The following is a 19,826-nucleotide window of genomic DNA, read 5'->3' as shown; positions in this document are numbered from 1 at the left end:
GAAACATATGTAATATTGTAAGTCAGCTATACATCATTAAAGAAATGTCAATCTGTTCTGTCAATTGATTGCTTTTCTAATTATGAATCAGGTTTCCTTGCTTTGAAACATTCCATTGGATGCCACACTTTGTGAATTTTATGTTGTTCAGGGCTGATATTTTGTATTCCTTTAAATATTTCTGGGCTTGAATCTGGAATATAGTCAAATTACTCAGTTTTTGTTTGATATGTCCGAACAGCCTTCAGTCTAAGGCAGTAGTGTGCTAACATTTTCCTAAAGGGTCAGCAAGAAAATATTTTAGGCTTGTGGGGTTTTTATTTGTAAATAAAGAAAAATAAAATGGGATTGGATTTTATTTGTAGAATAGGTTAAATATTAATGTGTCTTTGGGGAAGTTGAGTATCGGATCATTTAAAAGGTGCAAGCATTTTTAGTTATTGTAGTTTTAATTGTGCTTTCTTCTCTCTGGTACTAGATGTAGTAGAAAAAGAAAATGATAAAAACATCAAGGGATTCTTTTTTCCTTTTGATTTCATGAATAGGTAAAGGAGGCTTGAACTTTCTCTCTCGCCTTACTATTGTCAAGGGATTATGATGACTCTTACCTTTTAGAGAATGGCATTTTTTCCCCTCTGACTGTGATGCTTTTAATCTTGAAAAACAAGAGGACTGGGCCTCAGTTGTTATCATTTGAATATCTTCTTGGCACCTCCTGTTTAACCTAGTTTTCACTGAGATTTTCCCTCTTGTCATTTTTAGTCTGTCTGTCAGTTTTTATGTGTATGTGTGTTCCCTCTGGGAATATTTTGGAATTTCCATTATTTCACTTGTGGAACATGGAAAGAATCTAATTTGAGGCCAGGTGAATTTATATAGCTTCACAGTTAACAGCAACAACCAGACACACAGACTAATCAAATCTCTCAAATTTTATAATACAAAAATGGAAAATACAACTCTGTGTGTGTGTCTGTGTGTGTGTGTCTCTGTGTGTGTGTGCAAAGGAGTGAAAAGCACAAAATTTAGAAGAGGGGCTACCTAGTAGTGGGTGAGTGACAGGGTTTAGGATGTATGAATCTGTGTTAGTAAATGGAAACTATTGGTAATGTTTTACTTCTTATCTTGGGTGATGGGTTAATAGGTATTTATTATATTATTAAAATGTAAAAACGAAGTTCAAGCATTTAATGTTAAAGTGAACCAAGGGTTGAAAAAGTGAAAGTGTTAGTTGCTCAGTTGTGTCCAACTCTTTGTGACTCTGTGGACTGTAGCCCACCAGGCTCTGCTGTCCATGGAATTCTCTAGGCAGGAATACTGGAGTAGGTTGCCATTCCCTTCTCCAGGCGATCTTTCCTATCCAGGGATCGAACCTGGGTCTCCTGCATTGCAGGCAGATTCTTTACTGTCTGAGCCAGCAGAGAAGCCCCCTACCAAGGATTATGAATGGTCTTAATTCTTTGTGTTTGGGGCTGTAAGTGGAGAGGAGAAAGGCGCAAGCAAGAGAAACCATATTTGGTCAGAAGTGGAAATCAGAAATGAGAACTGAAAGTTTGGAGTGAAGAAATAAGGAGGGATGTTTCTCTTTGTATATATTTTGTCTTGAGAGATTTTCTTATATAAAAACGTATTCTTTAAAGGTGCTAATGTTTTAAATTTAACAGTATTGTCACTTCTGCATTTTTAAAGTAGTGTATTTATATATGTTTTCTCTAACCAGAATATGACTGTGGCTAACATCTGTTCTTGGTATTTTTATTCATATTTTGAACAGGCCACTGTAGTATGATTTCAAGTTCATTGTCTATTATATTTTTATACCATAGTTTTACAGTCTTTCAAGTGTAAATGATATTCTCCTTTAAAAATCTTTTTAAAATTGAAGCATAATTGATTTACAATATTGTGTTAGCTTCTGGTATACAGCAAAGTGATTCAATTATACATATATATATATACATGTTCTTTTTGTCAGATTATTTTTCATTATAGTTTATTGCACAATATTGAATATATTTCTCAGTGTTGTGCAGTAGCACCTTATTATTTACCTGTTTTACATATAGCAGTTTGTATCTGCTAATCCCAAATTCCTAATTTATTCCCCATTTCTCTTTCCTCTTTGGTAGTTGTAAGTTTGTTTTCCGTGTCTGTGAGTCTGTTTTATCTTTTACGTAAGTTCGTTTGTATCATTTTTTGTGATTCTACATATAAGTGATATCATACAGTATTTGTCTTTCTCTGTCTGACTTTGATTAATAAGATAATCTCTAGATCCATGTTGCTGCAAATGGCATTATTTCATTTTTTTATGGATGAATACTATTCTGGTGTGTGTGTGTGTATCACATCTTCTTTTTCCATTCATCTGTTGATGCACATGTAGGTTGGTTCCGTGTCTTGGCTATTGTAAAATACTGCTGCTATGAACATGGGAGTGTTTGTATCTTTTGAATTATAGTTTTCTCTGAATATATGCTCAGGAGTAGGATTGTGGAATCATAATGGCAACTCTATTTTTAGTTTTTTGAGGAACCTCCATACTGTTTTCCATAGTGTACTTGGTAAATCTTGTGTATGACGTGAGGGAGTATTCTAACGTCATTGATTCACAAGTGGGTGTCCAGCTTTCCCAGTACCCTTGCTGAAGAGATTTGTCTTTTTTCTATTGTATACTCTTATCTCTTTTGTCAAAGATTAATTGACTGTAGGCATCAACACTGTTTTTCTTTATCCTATCTACCATGACAAATGAAGTAAGATATAATTTTTTTATTTTTTAATTTCACTGAAAAAGTGCCTAAAATGACCAGTTGTGAAGAGGGTGCCCCATGACCTCCATTCCACCACTGGCAGGATGGAAAAAGTGGCTCTAGAATTCTGGTGTCTTCTCCCATCTCCCTTTCTCTCCCTCTCATGCTACATTCAGAGTGTTGCTATGAGAACTTCCTTATATCTTTTATGCTTGTTGACTTTAGTCATCATAAGAAGCCTAAAGATTCTCTCTCTTCCTTATAGCCTCCTCCATATATTCAGTTGCCAAACTTTTTTGGAATCTCTCTATGGATTCCCTTCCCCTTGTAGGCTTTTTGAGGGAGTGCTAAGACCTATCAGTGTTTTAATAGGAGAAATCTCATTTAGCACCTAGTTTCAGGCTGGTTGGAAGCCAGACCCCCAGGCAGGATCTTTTAAAGTATAGAAATATATACAGTCCTGTGCATCACATTTGTAATTCCTGCTGGCCTCCAGTCCAGGAGAGCTGTAGTACTCTGGGTGACAGAAAAATTGAGGCTCTAGACAGTTGTGCAGCTCCTTTCTGGAAGGTCTTTTAGAGCTGTAGTAAGGTCAGAGGAGAAGGTAGGGCTGGCATCTCCTTGGGAGCACCTCCTTAGCTCTGGGTGTGTGGGAAACCTGAAACCTGTCCCTCAGGCCGAAGCTCCAGGCTAAGTAAATGGGGCCTTTTCACAAGCAGACTAGGGTTGAATTTCATTTGACTTTCTATGCAGTGCCGTGGGGGTGGTGGCCTGCCAAGAACTGTCTTTTCAATTGTTATAGTCCCCTAGAGCTTAATAATGTCGGCCTCCTTGTCCAACAGGGCTAGGCAATCGAGGGGCGGCCCTTGTGTGGATTGCACATGCCTGCTGGCTTTAGCAAGTCAGCTGGAGAGTGTCAGTGGCAGGCTGACTCTCTGGCTTTCCAGAGACAGTGGGAAAAGGTCTCGAGTCCACATGCCCATGGTTTCAGCCGTGCAGCAGGGGAGTGCCTTTCCTGTGTACCCCTGCCAGCTTTGGTCTGGGGGTGGGAGAATGCTGCCCGGCTCATGCTTGTCAGCCTCCGCCACGGAGTGGCTAAGTGTAGTGCCGGAATTTAGCTAGGGAGCAGTAGAATGTTTGTCTGTTCTGCTCATCCACTCCAACCAGTAAAGAGGGAGTGCTGCAGCCCCCTGAGCTTTCCGGCCTCAGCAAGGCAGTGGTTGCCACCACCTTCCCCTGCCTGACTTAGCAAGGCTGGAGGGAGGCTGCTGCCTCTGGTTCAGCCCAGCTCTGCTGGCAGGCTAGCAGGAGAGTGCAGTAACGGTGTCCACCAGCGCTCTCCAAGGCGAGATTCTGCTGTTCCCTGTCCCTCCAGCAGTTGCTCTTAGATGAGCAAATGAGTTTCCTTCGCATATAGTCTAGGCACTTTCTAAATTGCTGTTTTTCTTTTTTTTCTTTTCTTGCTTGATCTTAGTTTGAGTGAGACTGCATGTAGACCCATTGAAAGGGGAATTCTAGTTTTCATATAGTGCTTTGGGTCCCTTGGATGTCAGCCCCGTTGGTTTTCTAAGGAAGACATTTGGGGGGCTTGTCTTTCTAGTGCAGATCCGGAGGGGTGGGGTGCCCGATGTGAGGCATCAACTCTACTCCTCCAGGAGGGGAATTCTAGATTGGTGAGTCTTCCCTATTGGTGTTGTGGAGCCAGGGGTGGGGTTTTTGCTGAGACCTTGTCTCTACCCCCCTTTTTTTTATTAAAAAAAAAAAAAATTGGTGACACTGTGCAGCATGTGGTATCTTAGTTTCCCCATCAGGGATCGAACCCTTGGCCCCTGCATTGGAAGTGTGGAATCTTAACCAGTGGACCGCCACAGAAGTCCTCTGTCTGTCTCTTCACTTGTCTGGTTGTGGTCTTTTGTTGTGGGGAAGTAGTTCATCTAGTTTTTAGATCATTTCCTGGTGGAAATGATCTTTGTGTAGCTGTAGATTTGGTATGTCCATGAGAGGAGGTGAATTCAGGATCTTTGCACATGATCTTCTTGGACTCTATTTTCTGCTGGTCAGTTGGAAAAGCCTTTCTCCAGCAGATTATACATATTTTAGACTTTAGTCTTCGTTCATTTGTATTTTCTTGTCTCCATGTTTGATTTTTTTCCTTAATTCCCTTATCCCTCTTCTCCAAGGAACCCTAATTCAATTGGGCATTCTCCACTGAACCGTTCTTTTCTTCTTCTTTTAAAAAAATATTACTTTATTTTTGGCTGCTCTGTGTCTTCGTTGCAGTGAATAGGGGCATCTCAGATTTCAAACTTCTCATTGTGGTGGCTTCTCTTGTTACTGAGCACGGGTTCTGCACACATGGGCTTCAGTAGTTGTGACACGTGGGCTCTGTAGTTGTGGTGCCTGGGCTTAGTTGCTCCATAGCATGGGGGATATTCCTAGACCAGGGATTGAACCTATGTCCTTTGCATTGGCGGATGGATTCTAAACCAGGGAAGCACCTCCATTAAACCTTTCTGATCAACCAAGGAAAGATTATATATCTGAGCTTTTTGGGTGCTTTAAAAGAGAGCTTAATGCCTGTTATTTACTTTGCTTTTTATAATTTCTTACTAGTTTCCTGAGTAGTCTAGAACTTCCTACTCAGGAGAGATGACTTTGTTTATCTGTTTCATCCTTTCTGATGTGGCCCTGTGAGGCTCATAATTACTACTTAATAATTGTCTGCTATGTTTAGTTTATGGTTAAAAGTTTATTTTACCAGCTTTTTAACATTAGGTCCCACAGAATTCTTTCATTTTAGTCTTACTTTATTAAAATAGCTATTATTTTTGATCACTTGCTATGTTCAAGTAAGGTAGAATCTCCAGTTTACAAATGTGGGACCAAAGTTCAGAATTAAGATCATAAACCTCAAGTCCATTTGTGTCTGACTTCAAACTGCTCATGTTCAGATCAGTGTTTGTGACTGTAAAATAGGTTGTTTGGCCTTTGGACATTTGAAATTAAAGCTTAACATATTATGGTAGTTAAATTCCTTAAGTGATTATATGTTTATTGTTACATATTTGTGTATGTACATATAGATGATTTCTAAGCAATTTAAGATTTTGGTATTATAGTTTTCTTCTTCTATTTTCAATAATTGCCAGAATTAATTTTCAATTACCTGAGCATATTTCTTCAAAATGAAATGTATTCTTTCCTGGTATATAGAGTTTCCATGTTTATAAACTATGAGATAATGCCATATCTATGGCTTGAAACTTATTTCTGACTTTATTTTTTCTCATTTTATGTTTGACATCCCTAGATTTCTTTATCATATGATAAAAACTGTGCCGTGTAAAGTGTGCTCAAACTTGGGGAGGTTGAATGACATGTGGCTATGTGGACATAGAAATTGAGTATAATATAAAACATGTACTTCATAGAACTGGTGTCAGGAAAGTATGTCAACTTCTCAAATGTGGTCAGAATTCTGCCAAAATTCAAAGGGTGTTTGGCTTATGTTTGGTTTCCCGACTTAAGATCTTTAATCCATTTGACGTTATTTTTGTATATAGTATGAGGAAATGTTCAGGTTGCATTGTTTTACATGTATTTGCCCAGTTTTCCAGCACCACTTATTGAAGAGATTGTCTTTTTTCCATTGTATATTCTTGCTTTCTTTGTTGTAGATTAATTAACCATGAATGTGTGGGTTTATTTCTGGGCTCTCTGTTCTTTCTTTGATCTATGTGTCTCTTTTTTGTGCCAGTGCCATGCTGTTTTGATTACTGTAGCTTTGTAATATAATCTGAAGTCAGGGAGTGATATCTCCCACTTGGTTCTTTTTTCTCGATTGTTTTGTCAATTCAAGATCTTTCATGGTCAAATATAAACTTTAGGATTATTTGTTCCAGTCCTGTGAAGGATGTCATGGGTATTTTGATATGGATTACATTAAATCTGTAGATTGTGCTGGGAAGTATGGACATTTTAACAATGTTAATTCTTCCAGTCCATGAACATAGGATATCATCTTTCCATGGCTATATGTCATTTTCAGTTTCTTTGATCAGTGTTTTATAGTTTATAGAGTATAAGTCTTTTCACTTTTTTTGGTTAAGCTTATTCCTAGGTATTTTATTCTTTTTGATGTGATTTTAAATGGGATTTTTTTTTTTTTTGCTTTCTATTTCTGATAGCTTAATATTAGTGTATGGAAAAGTAATAACTTTTAAAATGTATTAATCTTGTATCCTGCAACTTTACTGAAGTCATTTTTTAGTTCTAATAGTATTTTTTTTTTTTTTTTGGTGGCATCTTTAGGATTTTCTGCATGTAATACCATGCCATTTCAGATAGTGACAGTTTTACTCCTTCGCTTCCAATTTGGATCCCTCTTATATCTTTTCTTTGTCTGACTGCTGTGGCTGGGACTTCCAATGCTATAAATAGAAGTGGCAAGAGTGGACACCCTTGCCTTGTTCCTGATGTTAGAGGGAAAGCTTTCAGCTTTTCACTGTTGAGCATGATGTTAGTTGTGGGTTTGTTGTAAGTGGCCTTTATTATGTTCAGATACGTTGCCTCTGTAACCAGTTTGATGAGAGTTTTTATCTTGAATGAATGTTGAATTTTGTCAAATGCTGCATCCCACAGATATTAGAAAGCTGTGTTTCCATTTTCATTTGTCTTGAGCTGTTTTCTGATTTCCTCCTCGATTTGTTCATTGATCCATTTTGGTTTTTTAGTAGCACATTGTTTTCATTTTCCCCATTTTTCTTCCTATAATTGCTTTCTAGTTTTATACTATCGTGGTTGGAGAAACTGCTTGATACAATTCCTATTCTTTTAAATTTGTTGAGAGTTATTTTTGGCTTAACATATGATCTATCCTGGAGAACATTCCATGTGTACTTGATAAGAATGTGTATTCTGATCTTTTCGGATGGAATGTCCTATAGATATCTATTAAGATTAATTGGTCTAATGTGTCATTTAAGATCTCTGTTTCCTTCTTGATTTTCTGTTTGGATGATGTGTCCATTGATGTAAGTGAGGTGTTAAAGTCCCCTACTATTAATGTATTATTGTCAAGCTCTCCTTTTGTGTCCATGTTTATATTTGCTTTGAATATTTAGATGCTCATGTGTCAAGTGCATATAGTTTAAAGTGTTATATTTATATCCTTATCCTTTTATCAGTAAGTAATGCTCTTTGTTATTTTTTATAGACTTTGTTTTAAAGACTATTTTGTCTGATATGAATATTGCTGCCACCGCCCTTGTTGTTTCCATTTGCATGAAATTTCTTTTTACTTCTTCTCACTTTCAATTTGTGCGTGTCTTTAGTTCTTTTAAGCAGAATATAGATGAGTCTTATTTTTTAATCCAGTCCACCCCCACCCCCCTGCAGTTGTGTCTTTTGATTGAAGCATTTATTCCACTGACATTTAAAAGTGTTTGTGCTTATTATCGTTTTGTTCCTTTTATTCTGGTTATTTTTATAGTTCTTCTCTGTACTTCTTTTAGCTTCTTCCATTGTGATTTGATTTTTTTTTAGTGGTATGCTTGTGTTACTTTCTCTAGTTTTTGTGTATTTATTTTAGGCTTTTGATTTGTTACTGCTGTTGGGTTCATAAATTTTGATCTTTAACTCTATCTCCTTGCTTTAAATTGGTAATGATTTAAGTTCTAACACCTAGAAGGTGTACATTTTAACTCCCCTCCCTCACGTTTTGTGTTTTTGATACCATATTTTACATCTTCATGTTAATCCTTTTATTCTAATGCACTGTTGCTGTTGTTCAGTTGCCAAGTTGTGTCTGACTCAGTGACCCCATGGACGTAGCATGCCAGGCTAATACTTATTAGAATGCATATTCCAACTTGTTTCTGCAAAAAACATAAAACTTGCAGAATGGTGAAATGAATATGATAGTAAACTCATGTATACCCTTCTCCTAGACTGACTACTGATATTTTGGTCACATTTTAGATGAAAAAGAGGGAAAAGCCCACCTCTGTTCTTACCACTCTGCTGCTGCTAAGTCATTTCAGTCGTGTCCGACTGTGCGACCCCACAGACGGCAGCCCATCAGGCTCTGCTGTCCCTGGGATTCTCCAGGCAAGAACACTGGAGTGGGTTGCCATTTCCTTCTCCAGTGCATGAAAGTGAACAGTGAAAGTGAAGTCGCTCAGTCATGTCCAACTCTTTGCGACTCCATGGACTGCAGCCTACCAGGCTCCTCTGTCCATGGGATTTTCCAGGCAAGAGAATCAACCATTATTCATGTCTTGCACACAGTTTATTTTCTTTGCTGCTAAACAACTTGCTTATTTGCTTCAATTTCTTAATGGAGGTGTAATTTACAGTAGAGAAGTGCAGAGATTTACCTGTTACAGCTTGAGTTTTGACAAATGCATGCACTTATGTAACTCATACTTCTATAAAGATATTTCTGTTACCCCAGAAGGTCCTTACATGCCCTTTCCCAGTCAACCTCGCCCCCTCAGAAGCCTCTCTTGTCCCGCTTTCACTTTAGAGGAGTCGTTTTCCTATTCTTGACAATGTTGCATGTATTGGTACATCTTTTCTTTTTATTACTTAATCATATTCCATTTTATGATTGTATTATTCATTTTCTATTGAGTTGAATTCATATATTTTGAGCTATTATGAGTAAAGCTGTTGTGAACTTTCATAGATGTGTTCTTGTGTCATGGAGTTTGAGGCACCATTTGAGTGTGTTGAAATAGGTAAATCAATTAAATGTGTATAATACGAGGCTCTGTTCAGTGCTTTAAAGAAAAACAAGTCAAAATAAGGAGTGGAGGCATGATAGAGGATGATCTTTTTGGTTGGAAAGTATTTCAGCAATGACCTAAAAACAGTGTGTAAGACAACTATGGAGGTGACTAGAGTATAACTTGACAGTTCTAAGGAGATAGCTGAAAATGGTTCCTGAGGCAGAAGTGTCCTCGGCACATTCCAGTGTGGGTTAGCAGCTCAGAGAGTTAGGTCAGAGAGATACTGACACCCTGGTAAAGGAGCACGGAAGGAGTTAAGGTTGTGAACAGTATTTTTTTCTTACCAGGAAAGTAGATGAATAGATTCACAATATGACATTTTCCAGCAACAATAATAACTGCATAAAGTTTATTGAGTTCTTTCTTGTCACAGCACCTTGTTTAGGCCATTCCATTTATTATCTTTTTAAATCCTCACAACAATCCTATGTGAGGTACGGGTACTTATCTCCACTTTGCAGATGAGAGAATTAAAGCACTGAACGATTAGATACATTAGCTTTTATCAGTAATTTTATTTATTTTCCAGTGGAGTTCTTCTCAACCATAACTTTCTGACAGTGATTTTTTCAGCGAGCCAGATAAACAGAGGAACAAATTCTGGACTCTCTTTCTGATTCACATGTAGTTTAGTACCACAGCAACTTAAGAAAATGATTTAGCCTCTCAAAGTCTCATTTTACTCCTTTATCACATGTATGATTTGTGTTTGGTGTTTATTAAAAGGTCTGGCAAGTCAAATCTGTGAAAGAACATAAAGGGCCTGATCAATCCTTGAAGAGAAATAATATGACGCTATTGTATATTAAGGGATACTTCATATACTAAAGCGTTTAACTTACAGAGGAAGATAATAAAGCCAGGAATAACTAGAAAATGTTGCCTTTAACATTTTAATGTTTTTGTGTCACCGTGGAGTCTAAAATATATATGCATGTTTTGGATATTTGAGGCAAATGCAGAGATGTACTTGGTGATCATGTTTTGATAAAACATATTTAAGGCAGTAAGATTTCTGTCCTGTTTTTCTTGTGGTTGGTTGACGCTACCTGCAACCTGTGTATCTGTTTCCCCATTTCTCCCTCTTCATTGCATCTTCCATTTTAGCTTTGTCTTCTTTGTACTAAAATATTCCTAATAGTTTTCTCTTTTAGGTGAGAAGTAAACATGAGGAGTAATCTAGTTCATAATGGAGATTGTTTTATAGCACAAAATAGGACATTGCCTAATAAAATAGAACTTTTTAGTGGGAAAATACCTCCCCAGAATCTGAAATTAACATACAATAAGATATACTGACTGCAAACGGCATAGGATCATACTTTCTACCTCCAATTTATATCTGCAAAATATGACTACAGGTTGAAGCTTACATTGAGAGAATCTATAAGGAAAATGGGTTTGGACAACCCCATTGACTTAAATATTTTCTGAAAGAATTATTTCAATAAAATAACAAATGGAATGGAAGACTTGGAAACAGTTTAACTGATAAAGTGAATTAAATTGTTCAGTGGAATCTTTCTGCAGCAGGCAGACTCAGTTAAAATTCCTTAGTGCCTATTTAACATACTTTTATGTAAAAATCTCTCTTTTCCAGATATCATCCTCAACATCACAGAGTAGAGTTAGAATCTTAATATCATTTGGATGTTTATTTGCCTCTGAATATGCTTTTGGATCCATGCAGAACTGGTTTCTATTTGGTATCTTGAAATTCTTAAGACTGATTAATGAACCTACACGCTTCAGTTTAAGTGAGTTCACAATGGTGTGTGTGGTAGAGGGTATCATTTAACATTTTCTGACATGGAAACTGTTGAATTTTGTTGAGGGGGAAGGAGTTTGGTGACTTGGTGGGCAGGCCCATTTTCATTACTTTAATTGTGCGATTTATTAGGATTTTAAGCTTTTTTATAAATGTTTTAGTGTTATAGGACAGAATTAAAAGGATTTAGAATAAAAGGAGTTTAACAAAAGGACTTTGCAACAGGATTGCAATAGTTTTTATATTTGATGGATTTAGCTAACCGCTTTTCATTTCAATCATCGTGCTACATTCTGTTAAATGCTGTAGAACAGGTGTGTGTAACGTCATTCTTTCTATTGTACATGCAAATAAACACAATTTTATATATAAAAAGTTAATCCTCTACAATTTGGAGGATTACATTATGGGAGGGTGATGACTCCATTAGGCATCATGGAGAGTACATGCTATTTATATTGCAAGAAAAATCAGGTTAATAGCTACAGTGGTCATGAGATTGTAGAATTTTTATACCAACACTTAAAAATTGTGTTTATTCAGACTGTCCATAACAACATTATTTAAGGCAGAGTTAAAGTTATATAGTTTTCCAACTTTGAAAAAAATTCAGTGGACAGTGTGCCTCAAAGAAATTTGAAGGATTTGTTATGATTTTTGTGCTTTTTGTAGACTAGTCTTTCCTATTTCTGGACAGTTTTGCTGGTACAGAGGGTGCTTTTGGCTTTATGTTGTTCTTTAGTGAGGGCCTTATTTTGTAGTGTAAATTTTTTGCTTGGTTACATTTTCTAAATATCCATGAAGAGTATAAATCTTTAGTGTCAGGTGACTGACCTGGAGAGGAAATTCGGTAGGACTGTTGTAATCCAGTGTATTTTAGTCGCTCAGTCGTGTCCGACTTTTTGCGACCCCATGGACTGTAGCTGCCAGGCTTCTCTGTCCATGGAATTCTCCAGGCAAGAACACTGGAGTGGGTGGCCATTCCCTTCTCCATTTGTAACCCAGTAGTTCACTGGAAACCAATGAGGTTCTTCAATTCAGGTTTGAAAAACACAAAGACAGTCAAACCTTTCTTGCCAGTATTATTTGCACTTTAAAGACATGATGTGCCACTCATCAAAATAGCAAATTGGTGTGTATAATACCAGGTACAAACCATGAAGACCTTGTCAAAACACCAGGAGGCAGAGGCAGAATAGGTATTGTTAAAGGTGAAGGTGAAAAATGTAGGAGTGAAGAATTGGCCTTGTGTAGCTGAAACTCAGTTATAATTAATTTGAAGCATAAATATCATGGGCTTTGGACTAGTTAATTTTTAACTTGTGCTTCATTTGAAAGTCATATTGTTAATTGTGAAATCTGATTTATTTGTTTAGCAGGGGGAAAAGCACACAATCCATAGTAAATTAATATTTAGTGAAAATGTAGACACTAATTGTTCTAAGCTTCTCATAATTTAAGTTGCTTATGGGGAACTTTATTCATCAACACTGTGTTTATAGTTTTCATCTTTTTAAGGTATGATAATACAGTCTGTGAATGGATCATATAACTTGTCTTAACCTATTTTGTATAACTATTATTACAATTTAAAAGTATATTATGTCAGAGCACAATATAAATGTGTAGCCACATTTAAACCTCATTATTTTTGGAGGGATCCGTTAATGTGGAATATTAACATTTACATTACACTTGGTGTATGCATGCATGCTAAGTCACTTCAGTTGTGTCCAACTCTTTGTGATGCTATGGACTATATAGCCTGCCTGTCTCCTCTTTCCATGGGGTTCTTCAGGCAAGAATACTGGAGTGGGTTGCCATGTCCTTCTCCAGGGGATCTTTCCGACCCAGGGATTGAACCTGCGTCTCTTGTGTCTCTTGCATTGGCAGAGGTGTTCTTTACTGCTAGCGCCGCCTGGGAAGCCCCACACTTGGTGTATACCATCTAGCAAAGAAATGGAACACTGTTAAGAGTGCTTAAGCCCCCTGTCTACGCCTCCCCGAAATTCTCTCCGTCGTAAACCCCAAAGAAGACTACCCTATCCTGAAATTGATGTTTATGTGTTTGTTTTTAGCACTTAAGGTTACTAAATATCTGTCTATATATCTGCCTAATGATACACAGCCAATAGGCACACACTTGTGCAACCACACAATTTCTTTGTACCTTTTTCAAAATTGTGGTAAAAATCACAACAGATTTACTGTCTTTAAATCTTTACAAACTTCTTTTTGGTGGGAGGAATGCAGTGTGACATGCTGAATCTTAGTTCCCTGATCAGGAATTGAACCCATATCCCCTGAAGTGGCAGTGCAGAGCCCTAACTACTGGACTACCAGGGAATTCCTGGTAAACTTAATTGTAAAGCTTGGCAGTGTTAAGTACATTCAAAGAACTCCATATCCTCTGAACAGCAGCTCTCCATTTCTCCCTCTATCCCAGGCCCTGGTAATCACATTTTTCTTTCTGTTTCTAGGATTTGACTACTTTTAGTTCAGTTCAGTCGCTCAGTCCTGTCTGACTCTTTGTGACCCCATGGACTGCAGCAGGCCAGGATTCCCTGTCCATCACCAACTCCCAGAGTTTGCTCAGACTCATGTCCATTGAGTCAGTGATGCCATCCAACCATCTCATCCTCTGTCATCCCCTTCTCCCACCTGCAATCTTTCCTAGTATCAGGGCCTTTTCCAGTGACTCAGCTCTTTGCATTAGGTGGCCAGAATATTGGAGCTTCAGCATCAGTCCTTCCAGTACATATTCAGGGTTGATTTCCTTTGGGATTGACTTGTTTGATCTCCTTGCTATCCAAGGGACTCTCCAGAGTCTTCTCCAGCACCACAGTACAAAAGCATCAATTCTTAGGCACTCAGCCTTGTTTATGATTCAACTCTCACATCCGTACATGATGACTGGAAAAACCATAGCTTTAACTATACTCCTTTTATTGGCAAAGTGTTGTATCTGATTTTTAATACTCTATGTTTGTCACAACTTTTCTTCCAAGGAGCAAATATCTTTTAGTTTCATGGCTGCAGTCACCATCTGCAGTGATTTTGGAGTCCAAGAAAATAAAGTCTGTCACTGTTTGCGGTTTTTTCCCCCCATCTGTTTGCCTTAAATTTATGGATCAGGTACCATGATCTCAGTTTTTTGAATGTAGAGTTTTAAGCCAGCTTTTTCACTCTCCTCTTTCACCTTCATCAGGAGGCTCTTTTGCACCTCTTCACTTTCTGCCATTATGGTAGTATCATCTGTGTATCTGAGGTTATTGACACTTCTGGCAATTTTGATTCCAGCTTATTCTTCATCCTGCCTGGCATTTTGCATAATGTACTCTGCATAGAAGTTAAGCAAGCAGGGTGACAATATACAGCCTTGACATACTCCTTTCCCAGTTTGGAACCAGTTCATTGTTCCATGTCTGGTTCTAACTGTTGCTTCTTGTCTGCATACAGGTTTCTCAGGAGGCAGGTCAGGTGGTCTGGTATTCCCATCTCTTTAAGAATTTTCTACAGTTTGTTGTGATCCACATAGTCAAAGGCTTTAGCATAGTCAGTGAAGCAGAAGTAAACGTTTTTCTGGAATTCTCTTGCTTTTACTATGATCCATCAGATCAGTTTAGTCGCTCAGTTGTGTCTGACTCTTTGTGACCCCATGAACCGCAGCACGTCAGGCTTCCCTGTCCATCACCAACTCCCAGAATTTACCCAAACTCATGTGGATCAAGTCGGTGATACCATCCAACCATCTCATTCTCTGTTGTCCTCTTCTCCTCCTGCCCTCAATCTTTCCCAGCATCAAGGTCTTTTCAAATGAGTCAGTTCTTCGCATCAGGTGGCCAAAGTATTGGAGTTTCAGTTTCAGCAGTCCTTCCAATGAATATTCAGGACTTTTTCCCTTTAGAATGGACTGGTTGGATCTCCTTGCAGTAAAAGGGACTCTTAAAGAGTCTTCTCCAGGACCGCAGCTCAAAAGCTTCAATTTTTTGGCGCTCAGTTTTCTTCACAGTCCAACTCTCACATCCATTTGTGACTGCTGGAAAAACCATAGCCTTGACTAGGCGGATCTTTGTTAGCAAAGTAGTGTCTCTGCTTTTTAATATGTTGTCTAGGTTGGTCATAACTTTCCTTCCAAGGAGCAAATGTCTTTTAATTTCATGGCTGCAATCACCATCTGCAGTGACTTTGGAGCCCCCCAAAATAAAGTCAGCCATTGTTTCCACTGTTTCCCCAGAGGGCAGACAGACTGGAACCACAATTACAGAAAACTAGCCAATTTGATCACATGGACCACAGGCTTGTCTAACTCAGTGAAACTAAGCCATGCCCTTTAGGGCCACCCAAGATGAACAGCTCATGGTGGAGAGTTCTGACAAAATGTGGTCCACTGGAGAAGGGAATGGCAAACCACTTCAGTATTCTTGCCTTGAGAACCGTATGAGCAGTATGATCCATCAGATGTTGGCAATTTGATCTCTGATTCCTCTGCCTTTTCTAAATCCAGCTTGTATATCTAGAATTTCTTGGTTTATGTACTGTTGAAATCTAGCTTGAACGATTTTGAGCATGACTCTGCTAGCATGTGAAATGAGTTGCAATTGTGCTATAGTTTGAACATTGTTTGGCATTACCCTTTTTTGGGATTGAAATGAAAACTGACCTTTTCCAACACCGTTGTGCCCCTATAGAGTAGTTTCTCTGCCTTAAACATCCTCTGTGCTCTGCCTATTCATGCCTTCCTCCTTTTAAACTCCTGAACACCACTGATATTTTTACTGTCTCAATATTAAAAACTGACTTTTGCCTTTTCCAGGGCAATGCAATATATATTTAAGCCTCCCCTGTGTTTTTTCATGGCTTGCTAGCTAATTTTGTTTTAATCCTGAGTCATATTCCATTGTCCGGAGGCACTATATTTATTTATTTTTAATTTATTTTAAATGGGGATTTTACAATATTTTATTGGTTTCTGCCATATATCACATGAATCAGCCATAGATACACGTATGTCCCCTCCCTCTGGAATCTCCCTCCCACCCCTCTCAGTTGTCACAGAGCACAAGATTTGAGCTCGCTGTGTCATAGAGCAAATTCTAGAGGTACTGTCATTTATTTATCCATCTATTTACTGAAGGGCATCTTGATTGCTTCCAACTTTCGGCAGCTGTGAACAAAGCTGATGTCCATATCCATGTGCAAGTTTCTGTGTGAGTGAGGTTCTCAGCTCCTTTGGGTAAATACCAAGAAGCATGATCGCTGGATCTTGTAGTAAGAGTACGTTTAGTTCTGTAAGAAACTGTCCACTGTTCTCCAGTGTGACCCTACCATTTTGCGTTCCCTCTGGCGGTGGTGGAGAGTTCTTGTTGTTTCTCATCCTGTCAGCATCTGATATTGTTGTTTTACATTTTGGGCAGTGTGATGCTTGTGGAATGGTGTCTTATTGTTTTGTTTTGAATCCCTGATGACCTGTGATGTGGAGCATTTTTTCATCTGCTTATTGCCCATTTCTATATTTACTTTAAGTGTTGGTTCGGATCTTTTCCTCATTTTTATATTAAAAATTTTAAAGATATATTTACTCGTTTATTTGGTTGCACTGGAGTTTAGTTGTGTCACGCTGGATCTTCACTGCATCATGCGGCATCATTTGTGGCGGCGCCTTAGTTCCCTGACCAGGCATGTGTCCCCTGCTTTGCAAGGTGGATTCTTAACCATTGGACTGCCAGGGAAGTCCCTAGAAATACAGTTGACTTTTGTATGTTGATCTTGACTCTGGTAACCTTGTTGAGCTAACTCACTAGCTCTAGGAGTCTTTGTTGTTGTTGATTCCTTGGGATTTTAGATGTATCAGTTGTGTTGTCTGCAAATATGTGTGTGTGTGTGTGTATGTGTGTGTGTATCTGTAAAAAATCACTCAGTTGAGTCTGACTCTTTTTGACCCCATGAACTGTAGCTCTACAGGTTCCTCTGTCCATGGGATTTACCAATTCTGGAGTGGGTTGCCATTTCCTCCTCCAGGGGATCTTCCTGGAGGGAAGATCCAGGGATCGAACCCAGGCCTCCTGCATTGCAGGCATCTTCTTTACCGCCTGAGCAACCAGGGAAGCCCTGCAAATTGGGAGTTTTATTTATTCCTTTCTTATCCATATGATTTTCCTCCCCACTCTTTTCTTTTTATCCTTGTTCTTTCATTCTACTTCTTTTTTTTTTTTTATACAGTTCTTATTATTTTTACACTTGTTTTTGGTCGTGCCTGGCCTTTGCTGTGCACGGGGGCTTTCTCTGGCTGCCGTGAGCAGGGGCTGCCCTCTCGTTGCGGTGCGCGGGTGTCTCATTGTGGTGGTTTCTCTTGCTGTGGAGCACAGGCGCCAGGTGCGCAGTCTTCTGTAGTTGCAGCATGGGCCTAGTTGTTGCGCCTCTGAGTCCTGAGTCTGGGTTCGGTAGTTGTGACCCTTGGGCTTAGTTACTTTGTGGCCTGTGGAATCTTCCTGGACCAGGGATCGAAACTGTGTCCCCTGCATTGGCAGGTGGATTCCAGTGTACCACCAGGGAAGTCCCCCCCTTTCTTTTCTGTCTTGTCTAGAACTTCCAGTACCATGTTTAATAGCAGTGGTGAGAGTGGAGACTGCCTTATTCTTGACTTTAGGGGGAATGGATTCATGATGTTAGCTGTAGGTTTTTGGATAAGTAGTGTAGTATCTAGAGCAGTCATTTAAATTCCTGATCCTGTAAACAACCTTTTTATTTTCCCTGGAGCTTCTATAGAAAATTCTTTTTAGGACTCAGTATCCTGAAATGATGGACATGTGGTTCAGCTATTGAATTCATTGTATTAGACCTGCAGGGGGCTTATAGACTCATTTGTTTGTTCTGTGAAAAATTTTGAAACAATTCATGGATTCTTTCTTCTATTTTTTCTCAGTTCTTTCTTTTTGGAATTCCTATCTGTATGTTGGAACTTTGAGACGGTCCTTTAACAGTTCTCTCGTGTGTGTTTGTGTTCAGTCACTCAGTGGTGTCTCACTCTTTGCAACCCCATGGACTGTAGCCTGTCAGGCTCCTCTCTGGGTAAGAACACTAGAGTGGGTTGCTATTTCCTTCTCTTGGGGATCTTCCTGACCCCAGGGATCGAACCTACCTTTCCTGCATCAGCAGGTGGATTCTTTACCATTGAGCCACCTGGGAAGCCTGTTTATAAATTAATGCTGTGTATATAAATTAATGCCGTTTTTCTCTTTTTTTTTTTTTGCGGGTGGGTTTTTTCTTTTTTTCTTGACTCTGTTCTCTAGGAAATTTTCTCATATTCTTGTGTTGAGTTTTCAAATAATATCTACCATCTTTCTAATTTCCCAGATCTCTCTTTTATTTCTAAGCATCAGTTTTTCTTTGCATTGTTATTTTGTTTCATGCTTAAAATATCTTCTTATATTAAAAAAAATTATTAATGATAGTTTCAAATTTTTTGTTTTTTTAAGCCACATTTCCAGGTGATTTTACCTATTTGTAAGCAGCAAACTAAAAAGTTGATTGCAAGTGATGTATGTTTGCATCCTCTGACTTCATTCAGGGTGCTTTGCTTGTGCTGTTTCTTGGAGCTCTTTACTTGACAGTGTCTTTCATTCATTCTTCATGGTCTGACTGATTTTTATTTTCTAATACATTGCTACTCAGTTTACTAGTCTTTTTTCAGGATTTTACACTGTCGTACATTGAGAATGGCCTGAAATTTTGAGGTTTTTAAAGTTTCTGTTGTGACCTTTAATTTTGACATCAAAATTATACAACTCTTAGGTAATTAGTTGGTGGAATTGGGGGTAGCTTTCTGATTGCATGGAGAACACGTGTAAAATTGAGGTTGTTGCCAATTATAAAAAAGATTTTAAATGTTGGTTCATTTAAAAAGTAGTTATAGGTTTATTTATAGTTTTTCTGTTTTTTTTTTTCAATTATATAAATATATCGAATTAAATTAATGTTTTGCTATCTCTTTAGCCATAAATATTTTGAGAGGATGAAAATAATGGAAATATACAAGAATACTTTTTGAAGTTTTGTTTTACATTTTACTTCATGTTCCTTATCAGGTGCTCAAAAGTGTGACAACTTTGCTGAAAAAAGGCCCCTCCTTGGTGTTTGTAAGAGCACTGGATCTTCTGGGTAAGGAATTAAAAAAAAGTTTTTTGAACCACTATTAAAATTTTGTGTTATTTCAGAGAGGGAACTTTAATGTTTTCAAGTCTTTGTTTACCGTAAGACTATGCTTTTACGAAAGGGATGGGACAGGACTTAATAACATATTTAGGGTTTTTGCCACATAGGCCACTTTATTTTTCTGCTCAACCGTTTTCTCTCAAATGTAGGATGATAGCAGGACATGAAAGAAAGCCAGCAGTATATCAGAATTTAGTCATGAAAGAGTAGCATCGTTAAGAAAAATATGTTTCATTTTGTTTATTTTTTTAGTATTTATAATGGCCTTATACAGTGGATTAGAAGTTAGTATTACATCAT

The 19,826-nt window shown here is 38.1% G+C and overlaps 1 protein-coding gene across 2 annotated transcripts in view; it reads left to right on the top strand.

The window, feature by feature from the left end:
• Window positions 1–19,826, top strand: part of BCAS3 (BCAS3 microtubule associated cell migration factor) — a 589,830-nt gene that overhangs the window by 76,142 nt on the left and 493,862 nt on the right. For both annotated transcript variants that reach the window (XM_068975810.1, XM_068975809.1), the window contains exon 7: window positions 19,400–19,472. In XM_068975810.1, coding sequence (XP_068831911.1) covers window positions 19,400–19,472 — 73 coding nt within the window. The remainder of the gene's footprint in view (window positions 1–19,399; window positions 19,473–19,826) is intronic.

Source organism: Capricornis sumatraensis, chromosome 8, assembly GCF_032405125.1.
Source record: "Capricornis sumatraensis isolate serow.1 chromosome 8, serow.2, whole genome shotgun sequence".
Classification (NCBI taxonomy): Eukaryota; Metazoa; Chordata; class Mammalia; order Artiodactyla; family Bovidae; genus Capricornis; species Capricornis sumatraensis.
This window is presented reverse-complemented; position numbering and strand designations above follow the sequence as displayed.